The sequence below is a fragment of the Dama dama genome, chromosome 20 (genome assembly GCF_033118175.1).
Source record: "Dama dama isolate Ldn47 chromosome 20, ASM3311817v1, whole genome shotgun sequence".
Classification (NCBI taxonomy): Eukaryota; Metazoa; Chordata; class Mammalia; order Artiodactyla; family Cervidae; genus Dama; species Dama dama.
Window position 1 is genome coordinate 116,156,895 of NC_083700.1, and position 18,118 is coordinate 116,175,012.

At 65.7% G+C, this 18,118-nt stretch overlaps 1 protein-coding gene across 3 annotated transcripts in view; it reads right to left on the minus strand.

Moving 5' to 3' along the window:
* KIF1A (kinesin family member 1A) overlaps nucleotides 1-18,118 on the minus strand; it is an 85,908-nt gene that overhangs the window by 37,174 nt on the left and 30,616 nt on the right. For 2 of the 3 annotated variants that reach the window (XM_061122657.1, XM_061122656.1), the window contains exons 7-24: nucleotides 17,960-18,071; nucleotides 16,529-16,606; nucleotides 16,163-16,228; nucleotides 15,660-15,677; nucleotides 13,033-13,108; nucleotides 11,617-11,695; nucleotides 10,897-11,039; nucleotides 9,267-9,400; nucleotides 8,273-8,352; nucleotides 7,490-7,565; nucleotides 5,372-5,451; nucleotides 5,007-5,113; nucleotides 3,990-4,073; nucleotides 2,051-2,231; nucleotides 1,908-1,980; nucleotides 1,688-1,781; nucleotides 852-1,000; nucleotides 39-217 (exon numbers count right to left, since the gene is read on the minus strand). In XM_061122657.1, the coding sequence (XP_060978640.1) occupies nucleotides 39-217; nucleotides 852-1,000; nucleotides 1,688-1,781; nucleotides 1,908-1,980; nucleotides 2,051-2,231; nucleotides 3,990-4,073; nucleotides 5,007-5,113; nucleotides 5,372-5,451; nucleotides 7,490-7,565; nucleotides 8,273-8,352; nucleotides 9,267-9,400; nucleotides 10,897-11,039; nucleotides 11,617-11,695; nucleotides 13,033-13,108; nucleotides 15,660-15,677; nucleotides 16,163-16,228; nucleotides 16,529-16,606; nucleotides 17,960-18,071 (1,809 nt within the window). Of the gene's footprint in view, nucleotides 1-38; nucleotides 218-851; nucleotides 1,001-1,687; nucleotides 1,782-1,907; nucleotides 1,981-2,050; nucleotides 2,232-3,989; nucleotides 4,074-5,006; nucleotides 5,114-5,371; nucleotides 5,452-7,489; nucleotides 7,566-8,272; nucleotides 8,353-9,266; nucleotides 9,479-10,500; nucleotides 10,528-10,896; nucleotides 11,040-11,616; nucleotides 11,696-13,032; nucleotides 13,109-15,659; nucleotides 15,678-16,162; nucleotides 16,229-16,528; nucleotides 16,607-17,959; nucleotides 18,072-18,118 lie in introns of all 3 variants that reach the window. The other variant, XM_061122655.1, reaches the window with a different exon arrangement.

Below are 18,118 nucleotides of genomic sequence, written 5' to 3' on the forward strand. Positions count from 1 at the left end.
TGAACGCCTATCCCGCGTTCACTCCGCTTCCCATGCACCTGAGTTTCTCCAGCGTCCAGTAGTGGGTGGCCCCGTTCTTCTGGTCTTGGACCTCCACGGCCACGATGGTGCGCGGGAAGGGGCGAGTCTCTCGGTCCTTGGCAGCCTCCGGGGGCAGTAGGTCAGGTGGCAGTGGGGAGTAGAGTGTGTCCGTGAGGAGGACAAACTGGAATTGGACCTGTGCGCGGTGAAGATGACGCCCGTTAGCCCCTTGGAGGTGGAGCCCGGCCTCGGAATAGCCTCTTTCCCGCGGCTGGAGAGGAAGCTCCACTTCGCCCGCGCTCCGGCCTGCCTACGCGCCGGCCTTGGTCAGTGCAGGCTTCCCTTCAGCCACCCAGCCTCCTAGGGGTACAGGTCAGCGGCGTTTCGCCCCCCTGGTATAGAGGCAGAGCCGCTCAGCTGGGAGTCCTACTGGGCTGGAAGAGTGCCCTCGAGGTGCAGACGGCGTGGTGGGGGCGTGGCGTGGTGTGGTGGGGGCGTGGCATGGGCGTGCCGTGGGGGCGTAGCGTGGAAGGGGTGTGGCGTGGAGGGGCGTGGCGTGCTGTGGCATGGCCTGCTAGGGGCTGTGGCGTGCGCGGCGAGGGCGTGGCACGAGCGTGGCGTGCATAGGTGGGGAATGGGCGGGGCGGGGGTGTAGCATGAGGGAGCGTGTCAGGCCTGTGGAGTGGGCGGGGCGTGGTGGGGGCGTGGCATCGGCATGGCTGCGTGGGCGTGGCGTGTGCGCCGTGGGGCGTAGTGTGAAAGGGCGTGGCAGGGTGTGGCGTGCATGGGCGGGGAATGGGCGTAACGGGGGCATGGTGCGGCTGGCCCACCTTCTTCTTGAGCTCCACGCTGATGGCGTTGGCCTCCTTGAGGAAGATGGCGTTGCCCCACAGCAGGTCCCGCAGCGACGTGAACTGGTACCACTTCCACTTCCGGAAGGCCCACAGCGCCAGCTCGCACTCCCGCTCCGTCCACTGGACTGTGCGGAGAGGCGGGCCCGGTTGATGCAGGGTGGGGGCTCAGGCCCCCAGGGTCGCACCAACTCTCTAGGGTGCTCGGAAAGGGGTCCGACAGGGAGACCGGCCTCAGGGAGCAGCCCTCAGGCCCCACGGCGGCCGCCGCGCCCCCGGCGTGAGTGCGAGGGGCCTGAGAGTCAGGCCGGAGCTCAGCGAGGGCTCGGAGCAGCGGTGGGGCTGGGGCAGGAGGACGGGCTGCGGCCTGGCACCCTCCACCCCCAGATAGACGAGTCCAGACAAGGGCGGCCAGGTCTCATCCGCCCAAGGGGCCAACCAGCTGACCGGAGGCCGAGCGGGACGTGAACCCTGCCTGCGGGTGGTCCTCCGCCCGGCAGCTGCGGTCAGCGGTGGGCTACCCAAGGAAACGCTCTGAAACGGCGCAGAGACCTTGTCCAGGGACGAGCACTAGCGCCGCTAGAGCAGCACAGGCTAGGTGGATGCAAGGTGCCCGCAGGGGACCCTGCACTATCCTCCCTGTGCTCCAGGCTGCCTGCCCCAGAACTGCACGTGTGTGCACAGGTGCCTTCCTGCTGCAGCACAGCCTCCCAAATCCTGCCTGCAGACCAGGGACCCCGGGGCAAAGGCCCGGGCCAGCCGACCTGCGGGGAGGCCCCTCCCCAGCCCCAGGCTGGCCTGGCCCGCCTCCTCACCTTCGTCCTCCGGCTCCTCCTCCTCCTCGTTCACCTCTGGGTAGTACCTGGAGTCCATCTGCTTCTGCAGGGCCTCCAGCTTGCTCTCATAGTCCTAGGCACAGAAGTGCCCCTGTGGCTCCATGCGGAGACCAGGCCCCTGCGGCCCTCCCCTCCGGACGCGGCCCCACCCAGCGCCAGCTCCGCCGGGGCAGCGGGGACCTGAGTGGGGGCGCCTCACCAGTCGCTGCTGCTCCAGCAGGTAGGTGGCCTCCTCGCGCTCCCGACGGTACTGGTCCTCCAGCTCCTGGAGCCTGCAAGAGCCGAGGGTGAATGTGGGCGGGCGGATGGCGGCGGGGGGCCGGGAGGGGCAGCCCCGCCCACCTCTGCTCCATCTCCTGCTTCATGTCGATGCCCTGCTTCTCCAGCAGCTCACGCTGGGCGAAGGCCCAGTCCACGGGCTCGGCCGGCGTCTCCGCGCAGGGCGTGCGCTCGCGCTCCTGCCGCGCCTGCTCGGGGTGGTTGAACCGGAACACGTGGCTCTTGCCCATGATGATGCGGTTTCCTGGGGGACAGGGCCGAGGCAGGAGCTGGGGAACCTTTGGTCTGAGGGGCCTCGAGGGAGGGGAGGGGAAAGGGGAGAAATCCCGCCCCCCCCCCGGCGTCCCAGCGTCACCCTCCCCGGGGGGCCCCCAGTTGTCCGGAGCCAGCCCACTGCCGCCTCCACCAAGCGTCCCCCTCACCCGCCCCCGCAGGATGGCCTCCTCCCCCACCAGGACCTGAACGCGCCTCCTCAGACTCCCCGGATCCTCCCTGGGCCCCGCCCCTCCCAGCAGCAGTGACGTTTGCGCACAGTCGTGGGGCGTCTCCACCATCCCATCCTCTCCACAACCCCGCACGTGCCACTCCCAGGCCAGCCTGGCCTCCTGCCCCGTGACCTGGGCCTGGCACCCCCCATCTGAGGGCTGGGCTTGGCCCCTCTGCCAGGCACTTCCCTTCCCGGCCGTCCCCTGGATGGCAGCAGAGCAGGGGCCATCAGGTTTCCAGAGCCAAGCTCCACCCTGCCAGCAGGACCCTCCCGGGCACACAAGTGCCCCCAGGGCTGTGCCAGCTGTCCAGTGACTATCCTGCTTGGAGGCAGGGTTCTCTGTGAACCGCCTAGTTTCCTTCTGACTTTCTCCAGGAATCACAGCTCTCCTCTGGGGCCTGCAAACCCTGCTCAATCCCACTCCCCAGGAGGCCCCCAGCCTGCAGGCGGCTCCTCCAGCCCCCAAGTTCCGTTCCCCTCCCCGCCCAGGCCCTGCCCTGAGCCTTCCGGCACCGATCCTGAAGCAACAAGGGAGACAGAAACTGCTCTCTGGACCTGCCCTTGCCTGGCTCAACCAAGCGAGGACGCCGGCCATGGGTGGCCTCACGAGGCCCCTGAGTCCAGATGTGTGGTGCGTACCCCCTCAAAGCATCCCAGGACCACAAAGGCAGGGAGGGCCGTTTGGAGCAGCCAGGGAGGTCTGGACGTCAGGCTGGGGGTGTCCCATCTGCAACCCCAGCTGGGGCAGAGGGAGAGTCCCTTCGTCCTTAGCAGAGTCATGAGACACAGTGACACGACAGTGTGTCCATGTGTCAGCTTGGCCGGGGAGTGGAGCCAGGGAGAGTGCCCTCATTCTTAGCAAAGTCACCCAGACACAGCGATATGACAGTCCGTCTCATGTGTCAGCTCGTCTGGGGAGCGGAGCCCAGCGGTGCTCTTGGGCACTGATGTAGGCACTGCCAGGGAACGTCTGTAGCTGGGGGTGGCACCTCCAGTCACGTGACCTTAGGACAGGAGACCATCCACAGGATGTGGCGGGCCTCACCCCTTGGGAAAAGGCCTTAAGAGCTAAACAGAGATGTCCCTGAGGAGAAAGTTCCACCTGCAGATTTCAGACCCATCTGTCTAGCCCCCACCACCTCCCGAGCCAATTCCATTAAGTCCCTCGGTAGATGGACAGACAGATACATCAGTATATACACATGTGTGTGTACATACATCTTCCTCCTGCTTGTTTTATAACACTAGAGCACGAGGCCCAGCCAGGGGGCCGGGGTGCGGGGGTTGTGCAGCCCACGCCCCACTGGCTGCTCTGCCAAGGCCCCCCTCTGTCCCGCCGGAGCTCTGGGACAGGGCCCCTCATGGAGTTCCGCCGCGAACAGCCTTCACCCCACCACCTCCGAGCCTATGGTGCAGCCAGGGCACCTGCAGGCTGGCCAGGTGCCTGCAGCCCCACAGCCTGGGAGCAGGGGTGCACAGGCATGGGGAGTGGGGCGACCCCCGCCCCCACTGTACCTGACCGCAGGACACTGGGCTCCGTGACTTTCTTGCCATTGACATAGGTGTCCGCCCCTTCACAGGGCTCTAGGGTCACCACAGCTACAGGACAGGGCAGAGAGGAGGACCGTGAGGGGCTGTCACCCTGGCTGTTTCCCTGTCTGAGTCCATTGAACTGGACTCACTGCAAGTCCAGCAAGCACTCAGGGTGGGGGGGGGGCTCGACCCACCTGGCCACCTGGCACCCAGGTGCGGCCCCCCCAGGCACCTCCTCCCTGCAGCACCTTAAAGAAAGTGCTTAAAGGCCTTAAGGCCTTAAAGATTAGACCTTAAAGAAGCCGGAGGGGCATCTCAGCCCCTCACAGGCAAGGGAGGTGATACCCAGTAGGGAGCCTCTTGTGCCCCAAGTCAGAGCCAGGGTGGCCGCGCCAGGCACCCATCCCGCCCTACGGGGTCTCCAGGAGTGACAGTCCTGGAGCCCCAGAGCCCCTGCTGGCTTTGTGTCCACCCCCCGAGGGCAGGGAGAGCTTTGGGGACAGAATTCTGGGAGAACCAGTGTCCTCAGCACAGCTTAAGGCCACCACCCTGCGGTAGCCCTGTCACAGAGAGGGCATTGGTCTGCAGCCCCGAGGCTGGCCAGAGCCCACCAGGGAGCGTGCGCTGAGCCTGGGGGCCGTGGCCGCTGGGACAGCAGGTACCTCCCCAAAAAGGAAGGATCGTGCTCGAGACTGGCAGCGGTGACGGACACCCAAGGACAGCCCGGCTGGGGAGAGGGACAGATGGCCGCTCCCAGCCCGCAGCAAGCTGCGGCCTGAGAACAGTTGTCCCTGGATCTGGGCTCACTGCCCTCCCGCCTGTGACTGCCCCAACCGGCCCCCTCTGAGGAGGGAGTCCCAGTCCCCAGCCCAACTGTCTAAGCCCCCTTAGAATCGGGGTTCCCAGGACTGACTAGGAAGATGGGGGTGGGGGCGCTGACCCAGCAGACCCTCGGGGCTGATGCCCGGCAGCTCCGGGTGGAGCGGGGCAGGGTGGTACCTTCACTTCCCCCGCGAGAGTCGCTCCGGAAGACACAGTGCTCCTCCTTGATGAAGTGCCCGCTCAGAACAATGTCCTGCCGCTTCTCCGCGTCCTCCCGGCCCACCCTGCGTGCAGCAGGCAGTCAGGACCACAGGCCCAGCGCACCCGCGATGCCACCCGCGACACCACCCACCGACCCACCCCAACCCCCCTGCAGCCTCCTGGATGCCCAGCCCTTACAGGGAACGGCTGGAGAGCACATGAGTAGGGGCGCAGGGGACACCCCCTACACGGCCTGCCCGCGGGGAGCCGCCCCGCCCAAAGGGGCCGCAGCATCGCCCCTCCCCGCGCCCCGCCCCTCGCCCCACCCCGCCGACCCCCACCTGGTGATCCCATCCTTGATGTAGTACAGCAGGCACTCAGACATGAGCGGGTCCTCGTTCAGGTTGACCAGATGTGGTGTCTGGGGAGACAGCGGGTCACCTCTCTTGGAGGGGGGCAGGAGCCTGGCCCTGGCCACCCGCTGCCCTCTCTCTCCCCGGGACCAGACCACTGCCAGCCCTAGGCCTGGCCTTGCGGGGACACAGTGTCCCCCATCCTGGCCGAGAGGACGGGAGGAGACTCTGATGGGGACCCCGGAGCCTTGGGAGCAGCACTCGGGGGCCCTGGACCTCCGGAGGGGCTGGGAGTCCAGCTCTGAGCACTTGGACGTGCAGGGCAAGCCTGGGATCCGTGGCGCCTGGGCCTGGTCCTCCACTGAAATAGGACCACAGGCCCCCTTCCCAACCCAGGGGCTGAGGCCCCAGGGGACCCAGGAGCCAGGAAGGGGGTGAGGGTGCAGGCGGGGGGGCTCGGGCCCTGGAGGTCGAGGAGCAGAGAGGCTGTGAGCCAGCCGGGTCAGACGCCCCACGCCTTCCAGCCAAGGGGAGTGCTTCCCCCGCAGCCCTGTCTAAGCACTGCCCACCCCGCCCAGAGCAGCCGGGACAGGCTCCGCCCCACCTTCCTCTCCTCCTCTGCTCTCCCTCAGGGTCTCTGGGCCCCAACTCTTCCTGACCTCCAGCTTCCCAACCTCCAGCCCGTCCTGGCAAGGACTCTGCAGCAAGGTGAGGCTGGACAGCTTCCTGCTTCCCACCTGGCTCTTTGGGGCCAGCTGTCCACACCCTCACAACAGACCCCATGGGGCCCCCAACACTCAGTGCAGGGTCAGGGAGACCTGGTCATCAGACACAGGACAGACCATCTCCAACCACCCCGTTCCCAGGAGGGTGTCTGCATCTCCAGAGGAGATGTCTGTGGGGGTCTCCAGGGCCAGCCCCCTCCTAGGCAGAGTCCAGGCCTAGGCCACCAGCAAATCCCTCTGCACCAATGAAGCCAAAAGACTGTGCAGGTGGTGCCCCGAGGGCATTGCACCCCAGCTCTGCACACTTCCCAGGGCATCCCCCCAGGGACAGGACGCCCCTCTCATGGACAGGGCGCCCCCCCTCCACAGGCAATGAATCCCAAACAAAACTAAAGGCCTACCGGACAGATGTGAAGCACCCCCAGGGTGCCACTGCCCCCCTCCCAGGTCCCTAGGCACCCTCCCTCCTGCCTCTGGGCGTCCACACATGCTGTACCCCAGGCTAGTGGGTGGGGCGCAGACGCAGCCTGAGGGGCCCGGCCCTGTTCCCAGGGAGCAGCCACCCTGAGGGCTGAGCCCTCACACGGGCGCCCCATTCTCCTCTTCCCTGGGGGCCCCAACGGCACAGCACTGGCTTCATGTGCCACCAGCTCCAAGACAGGCAAACACAGAAGCCCTTTTGTGGGATGAAAAGTCAGCCAGGTGCTCCCTCGCTAGCAAAGTGGCAGGGCCAGGGCCTGAGGAATCCTGTGCTGGGGCCAGAGCGCTCTGCCACTGCCTCCAGGAGGGCTTCTGAGCTTGAAGCACGGCTCCTAAGGGCTCTAAGGGTCTGGCAGTCTTTGGCAGGGGAGGGTAGGTCTGCGTCCCAGAACCACAGAGACTTTTCCCCAGTGCTCATGCTCTGCCCCACCTGAGCTATGGAACAGGGGGCGGGGCTCGGTTCCATGTGAGGTCCTGGGCCATGGGGAAGCTGGACTAGGTGCTGAAGAGGAGTGTCTGCTGGGACAGTGGACTTACTTTAGCTAACCTCCAAGAGGATGGCTGGCTCCTGGCTCGTGTCCCCCAGCCCTGCCCTGCAGGCTCCTGAGGGGGTGCTGGCTCCCTGTTTCAGGAACCCGGTCTCACCCCAACCTAAGGGGCCCAGTCCACTCCTCAGGCAGCTAAGTGACCTCTCGGATGTCCTTAGACCACAGAGACATCCCACGGTGAGCGGGGGTGGGGGGGTGGCGAGGGGCCACGCAGGGAAGGAATAGCTGCTGGTGAGCGTGGCCGGGTCCCCGGAGCCTGCTTCCCCACCCCCAGGAGCTGACAGCTGCCAAGGGCTGCAGGTCCCCCATCCCTGGCCACACTGGGGCAGCCCAGGGAACGGACCAGCTCCTACCTTTTTGGGAGAGAACACCCCCAGGGTGCCGCCGTCCTCCCGCATGGCCACTCCCATCTCGGCCAGCAGCGCTTCCCTGGGGGACAGAGTGGGGGTCAGCACCCACACAGGGCTGCATCTGACCTGTGAGTCCAGCTGCCCCTCGGAGGGACTGGTCCCCTGACTGGGGATCAGGTCAGTGGGGCCGTCGGTGAGCGGTGTGGGGTCACTGGATGAGAGGGGACAGGTATGTCCTGCACTGGACACGAGCACCCTTGGGTGCAAGACCCCAGAGCTGGGCAGAGGCCTGGTGCCCTCTCCATCAGATGGTCATGTCCCCAGCCCCCTCCTCTCCATCAGATAGCCTGGTCCCCAGCACCAACCTCCCACCTCTCCATCTGATGGTATTGACCCCAGCCCCCACCTCCCACCTCTAGATCAGATGCCTGGTCCCCAGCACCCACCTCTCCATCAGATGCCTGGTCCCCAGCACCCACCTCCCACCTCTCCATCAGATGGCCTCGTCCCCAGCCCCCACCTCTCCATAAGATGGCCTTGTCCCCAGCACCCACCTCCCACCTCTCCATCAGACAGCCTGGTGCCCAGCCCTCACCTCCCACCTCTCCATCAGACGGCCTGGTCCCCAGCCCCCGCCTCCCACCTCTCCATCAGATGGCCTCGTCCCCAGCCCCCACCTCTCCATAAGACAGCTTTGTCCCCAGCCCCCACCTGCCACCTCTCCATCAGATGGTCTGGTCCCCACCTCCCACCTCTCCATCAGATGGCCTGGTCCCCAGCACCCACCTCTCCATCCGGATGGCTTCTGTCCGCCGCAGCTTTTCCTCCCAGGTCTCGTTGAGCTCAGCGATGATCTTTTCTGTCTCCTGGAGAGGGAGACAGAAAAGAGTGAGGTCAGGGTGGGGGGCAGGCAGTGCACAGAGGCTTGGGTGCCAGGCAAAGGGGAGATGAGTAGCCAGGTCTGCAGGGCCCGACACCCCAATTCCAGTCCATCTAGGCAGCATGAAGTCTGAAAGATCAAGGTGAAGGGCTGAGGGTCAACGTGTGCAAATGAGGCATGTCTGTTCTGTGGACAGAGAACAGAGGGGAAAACCAATTACACCTGGAAGAGAAACAAGCCCGTCGAGATGCCGAGATGCTGGTTCCGAGGCTCAGGTGTCCCCTGACGGCAGTGAGACGGACGACGCATCCCATTTCTGTGCCGTCTCCCCGCTCCCTTCCTGGCCCCCCAGCCCCGGTGGGACCCCCACATCCTTGGTGGAATCCCACACCCCAGGTGGAAGCCACACTCTGCTGGGTCCCCACAGCACAAGGAGGCCAACGCCCCAGGGTGACCGCACGCCCCCTGGTCAGCCCGGGTCTGGCCCCTGTGCCTTTCTCCCTTCAGTCCCCTCAGACTCCAGGTCTGGGCTCACTGTCCACTGCTCACAGCCGGCAACGAGTACCCATCTGCTGAAGGAAGCCAGTAACCAGAACCCTGCAAGCAGCTTGCCTGTGGCCAGCCGGTGGGGGTGGGCAGCCATGCCGGGGCGAGTGTGAGCATGGAGACCTGGGTGGGGGCGCAGAGGCCCTGGGACGCCTGCCCACCCCCGTCAGCAGATGGGCCCCACGATCCTGGACAGGGAGCACTGGGTCCCTGGGCAGGCACCAGCAGGTCTGGGGCCAGGATACAGCTGCGTCCCCTGGCCCTGCTCACGCCGCCTCCAACCCTCTGCCTGTGACGGTCCGAGAGCAGGCGTCTCGGCCCCCTGCCTACCGCCCAAGCCCGGCCCTGCCTCACCTTCAGCCTTTCGATGGCCTCCTCGCTGCCCGGGGCAAACAAGATGCGCTCGTGCAGGCTGGACACGGAGGCAGCGCGGCTGGACAGGGCCGAGAGCGAGGATGAGGGGCTCATGCCCACCAGGGCGTTGGTCACTGTGGAGAGATTGTCAGGGGCTGGGTTCAGCTCCACCCCGCCACGGTTACGGTTATTGTTCTCAAGGTCGGACACGTCTATGGGAGGAAGGGGGGCAGACAGACGGGAGGAGAGAAAAGAAAGACCAAGTTGGGAAAAAGCAGGAGATGGGTGAGAGGAGGGCAGCAGACAAGGACCAGGAGCCGGGTGCCTGGGCGAGCGCATGCAAGGCTGCCCCCGCCCCACCCCCACCTGGGGCCTCCGTTCCCCTACCCGCTCAGCAAGCCCCCCTGCCCTCCTGCCCACCGCCCTCTGCTGTCCCCACCTGGCGGCCCCCCGAACCCAGGCCCTGACGCTCATCCTCACCCTCTCCACCACCCACCGCGACCCCGAGCTGTGGGGCCGGGCTGCACTGTCCACCCCACTGAGTGCCCTGGCAGAGAGTGAGCTGTGGGACCTCCAAGGGGGCTCCCACTCCTCCACCCCACACACTGCTCTGAGACCCCCACGGCTGGGAGGCGGGGGCTTGACACCCCCTGGGGCGGGAGGTGCCCAGGCCCCTCCCGGCAGAAGCAGACACACAGCAGAGCAGCGGCGAACGCAGGGCAGCACGGGGGGCCGGGAAGCCAAGGGTGGCCTGCGGCTCCTGGGTGGGGAGGGGGCACCCAGCTCCTGCCCCTGCACAGGGCCAGTGGGAGACGCAGGCCAGAGGGCCCTGGCAGCGGTCAGACTCCTGGCATTTCCAAGGGAGGGGCTTGGGCTGGATGAGGTCAAGGGAGGCCGAAGTCGGGAGGCAGGAACAGAGCCAGCCACCGAGCTGTCCTGGCCTCTGTGCTGATGTTCAGCATTTCCCAGGCCTCTAGAAACATGGGGGTCAGAGCCTGACCTCAGCCACACTCGGCCTCAAGAGGCCTTGGCTGCCCTGGGCCTCCCCGTTGCCTCAGTTGCCCAGTAGACACGGGGGTGAGCCAGGAGCACGGCCTGCAGGGCACATGAGCAAGAGGACGCTGGTCGTCCAGCCCCAGGGAGGGGACGGCCGCGGAGGGGGTGCGCCCGCCCGTGCTGCCCTACGCCCGCGGGCCGGCAGAAGCGGGGTGCGCAGCGAGCGGGGGATACACACATCTGGGTCCTCCGGGCACAGTGCCGGCTACGGGGCAGGCGTGGGAGAGAGAGAAACGGAAGAGCAGGTTTGTCTCCGGAGGGCACGTCCCGAGCCGGGCCTCAGGCTGGGTGGCGGTCCTCGGCAGGCGCGGGGACGGCCCGGCACCTCCTGCCCACGTGGCTTCCAGGAAAGCCGTTGCTGGCCTGCTTGGGCCAGCTGCAAACCCAAACACGCAGCCCCCCAGGCCCCACCAGGACCCCCTAAACCCCACCCAGAGGCCACTCAGCCCTAGAACCCGCAGCAGAGTCTGGGCCTCAGGCCAGAAGGGCCACCGTCAGCGGGTGGTGGTCCCACGAAGGAGCCGGGGCCCGCAGCCCCCCTGCCCGGTGGGGACAGGCGGGCACAGACACTCACTGTCGGTGATGTCGCCGAGACCCTGGGCGTAGAGCAGGTCCCGCAGGCGCGTCACCTCGTCCTTCAGCTCTCGGATCAGCTTGTTGTTGGGGTCCTCGTTGATGACGGCATTGCAGCGGATCTGCTTGGCCCGGTCGGCGTACCTGGGGGGCAAGGGGGGCTGGGGGCTGTGCACCTGGCGGCCGAGGGCACCCGGAGCCCAGCCTGCACCCACCTGCGGGGGCACCGACCTACAGTGGCTCAGCACTTGGGGAAACCAAGGCCCCAGGAGGGGAAGGGATGGGGGGGTATCTTCTCCCCATGGGGAGCCTTGCCCACTTGGCCCTGTGGCCCCGGGGTGCACGGGGCAGTCTGACCTGCACCCCAGCCCCATGTGTTCTTGGCCCGGAGGCGAGAGCGCCCAGCCAGACCACTGAGCAGCACCCGGGCCAGCGGGACCTGCAGACACGCCTGTCCCTGGGGGCTCATTAAAGACCCCCCGGTGGCTCCATGGCCTGTGGGTCGGGGTGAACCACTCAGCCCAGAGCACTGCTCTCCTGGCGTAGTTTCAGGGGCCTGGGGCCACTCGAGGCCACAAGCGGTGGGACATGGGAAGAGGCCCGTGAAGTCCTGGGGGCCCTGCGAGCCACTGGGAGCCTCGAGGGGCCCAGTGGAACTGGCCCCCCATGGAGGCTCCTGGAGGGTCCGCTCCTGTCCACCTCCAGCCCCCTTGGGACACACCTCAGGGTGCTCAGCGTCTCATCATAGTTGATGTCCGCGGGGCTCAGCGCTGCCACCATCGCGGTCCTGGAGTTCCCACCTGTGGGAAGAGACCCGGTGGTCCCCACCGAGGGTCAGCCCTGCCCACCCATCCCATCCCCAACCCTCCCCGTGCCCTGCCCACGGGCCATTGGGAGGGAGCAGACGGCAGGGGGCCAGCCTCCCTCTACGAGTCAGGCACCTGGCTTGCTTGTCTTCTACATAAACAAATGTTTTTCTCACGTTTGGGATCATGTTACAATAAGCAGCCACATCCCCCCATGATAAAGAGGCACGTTGTGGGGGGTTTACGGCATTTACTAGTGGATAAGGACCCTTTCTGTCCAATAAAGATTTCACTCTGGTCCCTGTCATCTGGGATGTGTTTCCCATCAGACTCCTGGCCAGGGTCTCCCAGATGCAGCGTCAGGACACGCAGGGTGTGAGGAGACCAGCCATCTGACTCCGTCCTCCTCTGGGCAGCGGGTCCTGTCGGGCCAGGGCTGGGGCAGCCCCAGGACTGCTGTTTGTCCTGCCCTTGCTGGGGCTCTGGACACACCAACCTCAGGGACCTGTGTCCTGGGGCCGCATTCTCAAGGTGCGCCCCCCCGCCCAGGGACTGCGGGTTGACAGTGTGAAGGACTAGGGGTGCAATGACCACCCTGGGGCGGGGCCCGGGTGTGGCCCTGGGGGAGAGGCCCGGTGAAGGGACACACACTCCTGCGACTCTTGTGTTCCCCGCCGGGGGGCACTTTCCCCCCCATCTCCCACTGCCCCCTTCTCCACCGGGAGGCTTGGCACTACACCCAATGTGGCCCACACCAGAGACCAGTCGGGCTGCTTCTGGGGGTCAGGGTCATGCCCCTGGGTGTGCAGCCGAGGAAGGCCCCAGAGCCCCAGCTGTCCACAACTACCGGAAGTCAGTTTACCCTTCTGGACATCAGTACCCCCAGCCCCTGCACCCTTCTGTAAGGGTAGGCAGCAAGGACCCCAAGGCCATTTTGGGCAGAACACATGGGTATTGGGGTGTTTCAGGCTCCATCTCCCTCTCACTGGCTCAGAGCTCAGCTGGAGGGGAGGGCGGGGAAGCAAGGCAGCTCCGGACAGCCAGCAGGGCTCCCAGGGGTCACCAGACAGGGGGAAGCAAGTCCCTGTGACGGGTAGGGCGCCACCGCCCCGAGCCGGGGGCACCGACGCAAGGGCTGCAGATCTGCGGCCCCGAGGGCCACCTGCCCCGAGCCTGCTGGCGTAAACCCACCGCTGACACCACCCTGGTCCCCCGGGAGGAGCCCCTGGGCCCGCCGCTCAGCCGGGGAAGGATGGGCGCCCTCTGGGACAGAGCAGGGGCGAAGGTGGCACCCGTGGTGGGTGTCAGATCCCAGGCCGGTGAGCCCTCACCTAGGTTTTCCCGGAGGAGCCAGGTCAGCACCGAGTCTCTGTAGGGAATGAAGTCTGTCTTCTTCTTCTTCTTGTTCTGTGGGACACAGACATCCAAGGTCAGCCCTGAGCCCACCTGAGGTGGGGTCAGGGGGGCAGGCACAGGGCGCACGGGCTGGCTGCCCAGGGCTCGGGGCTGGGCCTGCCCTCACAGCCTCTCCCCCCAGATCCTGGGTGCCCCTGCTGGGACTGGAATTGGGGACCTGCCAGCACATTCCTCAGCCTCCCCCTTGTCTGTCCCAGGCCCCTCAGGAGCCACACAGACATGGGCTGCTGCTCTTCAGGCCCCGAGCCTGCAGGACCGAGAGTCCTGGAAGTCCCCGAGACCAGCCGTGGGGTAGGGTTACTGAGCAGGTTTGAGAGCGTCCAATCCCCGCAGCTCCTCCTCGGCCCAGGGAGGCTTTCCTTTGCAAACTTGGTGGTGACAGACTCGATGTCCACCTTGTGTTCCTATTACTTAACCCTCAAGGGTGACTCTCTGCTGCCTTTGTCAGACCTGTTCCCACAGTAAATGCCCCGTGGTCATGCAGTCACTGCACGAGGGGGCCTAGCTGGCAGCTCCCTCACAGGTCTTCCCTCTGCTCTGTCGGCTTGGCCCAAGCACCTCAGCCCCGGGACCTTTGCCCCCGTGACCCTTGCTGCCCTGCCTGCCACCCGGCCACCCCCCCCCCGCCAGCTGCTCCCTACACAGCAGCCCGAGGGCGCATCTAGATGCCGCCAGTCTTCACCAGCCCACAGCTGACCCATGGTGACCTCCCACCACACCCCAGCCAGCTGCTTCCTGACGCCGCTGGAGAGCAGGTCATGCCTGGCCATCAGGCCTCGTCACCTGCAGTCACCCACGCTCCTGCGTCCAGGGCTGACCCTCAACTGGCTCCTCAAAACCATCTTGCTCAGATCCTGTGAGTCACCACAGGGCCTGACAGTCCCCTCCTCAGTCCTTCACATGGTTCCCCACATGGTTCCTCCCGCTCTGCTGGCTGAGCTACTGGCACAGCTCATCACGCCATCCTTCAGTTTCTCACCTGAGTTCCTGCACCGCCTCACAGTTTCTCGTGTTTCCCCAGCTTGTCACCGTTTGTCACAGGATCCCTCACAGCTCCTCACAGCTCCCACAGGTCACTCACACGCGTCCCCACACAACGCGTCCCACAGTTCCTCTCATCATTCACAAGCTCCACACACACGTCCCTCACGCTCCTCACACCATCTCACACACTTCTCTGGTCCCCACACAACTCCTCACACAGTTCCTCTCATCATTCACCACGAGCTCCACACACATGTCCCTCAGGCTCCTCACACCATCTCACACACTTCTCTGGTCCCCACACAACTCCTCACACAGTTCCTCTCATAATTCACCACAATTCTTCACAACATGCAGATACAGTTCTTCACAAGCTCCACGCACACACTTTGTCTCACATTTCCTCAGCTCCCCAGAGTCCACACGATTCCTTACAATTTTGCACACAGTTCCCACACACTCCTCACACCTTCTTACACAGCCCTCCTCCCAGGCCTTTGCGCAGCTCCCAGCACTGTCCCACACTGTTGCTAGTGGTCTAACGGTTCCTCACAGCTCTCTCGCGTCTCACACAATGACTCACACCTCCTCACACAGCAGGTCCTTATCTACTTCCTCTCACGGGCACTCCATGATCCTCAGAGACCCTCCCCAAGGTTCCCGCTGAGCCGCAGCTTCACACGCTTCCTCACACAGCTCCACACACACTGTCAGACTTCCAGCTCTGCACACAATTCCCGCACCTTCCACACACAGTTTCTCGGTCTTCACACAGCTCCTTAGAATTCCCAGAGACCCTCCGTCTCCTCACAGGGTCATGTGCTAACCTCCCCCGACACGGTCCACACTCACCCACAGTTCTTCAACAGTTGCACTTGCCTTTCCTCACACTTCTCCACAGGCCCTGACACCTGCCCCAGAGCTTCTCACGGTTCCTCACGGTTGTACACACAGTGTCCCGTTTCCTGCGCTCTCTCACCTCCCAGAGCTCCTCACAACCCACTTCTGGATCCCCTGCCATGGCAACGCGCCTCCTCTCACAGCTGCTCACACACATCCGCACGGCACCTTCACAGTTGGGCTAGTTCCTCTCAGATGCGCGTGTGGTCCCTCTCCTGCCTTCTCACAAGTCCTAACGCCCGTGTCCTCCCACTGCCCCCCACACTGACCAAGCTCTTCCCACCTCAAGCCTCAGGACTCAGGGCTGCACAGCTGCACGGGGGCTACTGCCTGCCCGCTCGGCTCCTCCACGCCCCCCAGGCACCCTGGGGCCACCTCTCCCGTGACGCCCCCCCAGGCCATGCTGACAAGAGGCGCCCACTCGGGTCACCCTCACAGCCCGGCCCTGTCCTTTACGAGGCTCATCCCTGTGCTCATCCCTGTTAGTTCACGATTATCTCCTAGTCTCCTGCCGTCTCTCATCCACCCGGCAGCCTGCTCTCCGCTCACGGGCCCGGCCCAGCTCCGAGCAGGGCTGCTGTGTCCTGGGCTCCCACCGCCTCCCCCTTCCCCACCAAGGGCTGAGACCTTCCTCCAGAAGAGAGGAAGCGCTGCTTACCTTGTTGGGCCCAGAATCCTGCAAAAGCAAACACAGAGTCTGAGGACAGAGCTCTGGGCCTGGGGCGAAGGCCCCAGCTCTGCCCACACGCCCCTGCACCCCACTGCTGCCCGTCACGGCCGCCGGCCCTTGCTCTGCCCTCAGCCCTCAGAGTAGGATGGAGCAGCATCTGAGTTCACACACCCCACATCCTCCACCAGGCCGAGCCCTCACTCGAGGGTCTCAGCTCCTCCTGACGGGCGGCCTGGGGGGCACCCAGGGTCACAGCACCCGGAGCCCAAGGCCACCCTCAGGGCCTGTGAGGGAGATGGCACATCCCAGTCTCAACAGGCTCTGAGGAACGATGGGGTCCCGGCTCCGCCTCCAGCTGGGGACTCCCTCCCCACACTCTGCGGCTTTCCCGTGAGCCCAGCCCACAGCATGGACAGGGCCTGGGCAAGGGGCCGTTCCCAGTGTCCCCCACCCCCGCCCTGTGCCCCGGATGGTAGCCCGGGCCTGCTCACCATCTCGGCCAGTGCGGAGATGACCTTGCCCAGGGTGGTCAGGGACTTATTGATGTTGGCTCCCTCCTGCAGGGGATGACACGGCTGGTGTCAGGTAGCCTCGGAGCCCCTCCTCCCGTGGGACCCCGACCTGAGCTCAGCTGCCCTGATGGAGGCCCAGCGCCCAGCCCCCTCCCGCCCTCCCCATCCCATGATGGCAGGACCAAAGGGGGCGCAGGAAATCAACTCCCCTTCCCACCACCCCACTGGGTGTCAGTCCATTTTCCCCTGAGCTGCGCTGTCCCCCTTCCCTCAGACCACCTGGGCATCAGGCCCCGCTGAGCAGTCGGTGGTAGTAGATGCAGACCCTCCTGGGGGCAGCCCTACCTTCAGGCGTGTGCCCTTGGCCCCTGTGGAGTCGGCCCGCTCACTCCCGGCCAGGTCCACCAGGCTGATTTTGCTCACCTGTGAGGACACAGCCGTCACACACAGGAGCTGGATGCCCAGTGGGGCCCATCCCCCGGGGTGCGGCCTGCAGGGCCCACCCTCCCGGGCCAATGTCATCCACCGTCAGCTCTTGCTGCTCTGCCATGCGAGCCCATCGCCCCTGGGAGGCTGCATCCCACCCCCTGCACCCGGCGCCTCGCTGCCCCCTGCATGCTGGCTGCTCTTCACCCACACATCACCATCACTGAAACCCACTCCACAGACCAGGTTCACTGTACGCTGGGATTTGAGCCCAGTTCCAGGAGCCCCTCCGCCACTGGTCAGCTGGCCTGTGGGGGTGCAGCTGCCCACAGAGCTGCCCCAGCAATGGGGAGGGACCCCTGCACTCGCTAAGCCTGGGCGGGCTGCCACATGTTCCTGGGGGAGGCCCACGCCCTTCAGAGCCACGGAAGCTGCACGCAGGACCCCCCCAGTGCCCAGAGCCTGAGGTGTAGGAGCGGCAGGCAGCCCGCAGCCAGGCCGGCTCAGGCCAGTTCTGCACTCCCGCCCTCCCAGGCCCCCAGGAGGATGCTGCCAGGCCAAGGCGACCCCGGCATCATCAGGGACCGAGGAGCCTCTGTGCAGAGCCCAGGGAGCTGCCTGAGAGAACCCTGTCCACAGGAGGCAGCGAGCTGTCCCGGGAACAGGGCCTGGATGGCAGGGTGGGCGTGGGGGCCGTCAGAGAAAACAGGACACTTAGGGTCAGGGCCACGGAGGGCGCCCGCCCCCCTGCCCCATCCGGCACCCTAGGTCAGTGTGTCTGGTAAAGGCCCCAGGAGACAAGGCCCCTGTCCTGGTCCTCTCACAAGGCCAGGGTGCGTGGGAGCGGCATCTGGGGTGGGGGGCACGGCAGGGTGCTCAGCACAAGCTCTCCTTTGTGCTCACAGATGCCGGCACCCACAGTCGGGGGGGGTGGTGTCCCCAGCCTGCACCGTGGCCACAGTCAGCCGGTGACGGGCACTCACTCAACCCGAGGCCCTCAACTCCGCCCTGTGAGGGCCCCGAGGCGTCCCCGGGCAGCGGGGCTGTCCTGCGGTGCAGCCCAGGGGACACCCTTCCCGGGCCCCAGAGTCTCTACCACAACTGCCTGGCGGGAAGCTGATCTAAGGTCACGGCCCCTCAGCTGAGTCCCGGCCACACCCAGGTGGCACCAAAGGCCGAGATGAGGTGGCCTCTCAGGCCTGGCCAGACTCTCACCGAGGCCCAAGCTGGGTAGTGGGTGGTCAGCGCCCCATGAAGGCGCTGCCTGCACCTTGCAGTTAATATCCAGCTTGGCCTCCTCGCCCCGCCTGACCGCCGCCCTGCCCCACCCGACCCTCACAGCCGGCTCACTTTCTCCGTGGTGATGTTGGTTTCCGCATCATGGCGCTTTTGTGTGAAGATGATGTTGAAGACGGCATGGGAGCGGCTGCTGGTCTCGTTCATGTTCGTGGCTGCCACCGTCCTGGGGAGCAGAAGCCACACACGGTCAGCTGGCATCCCACGGTCGGA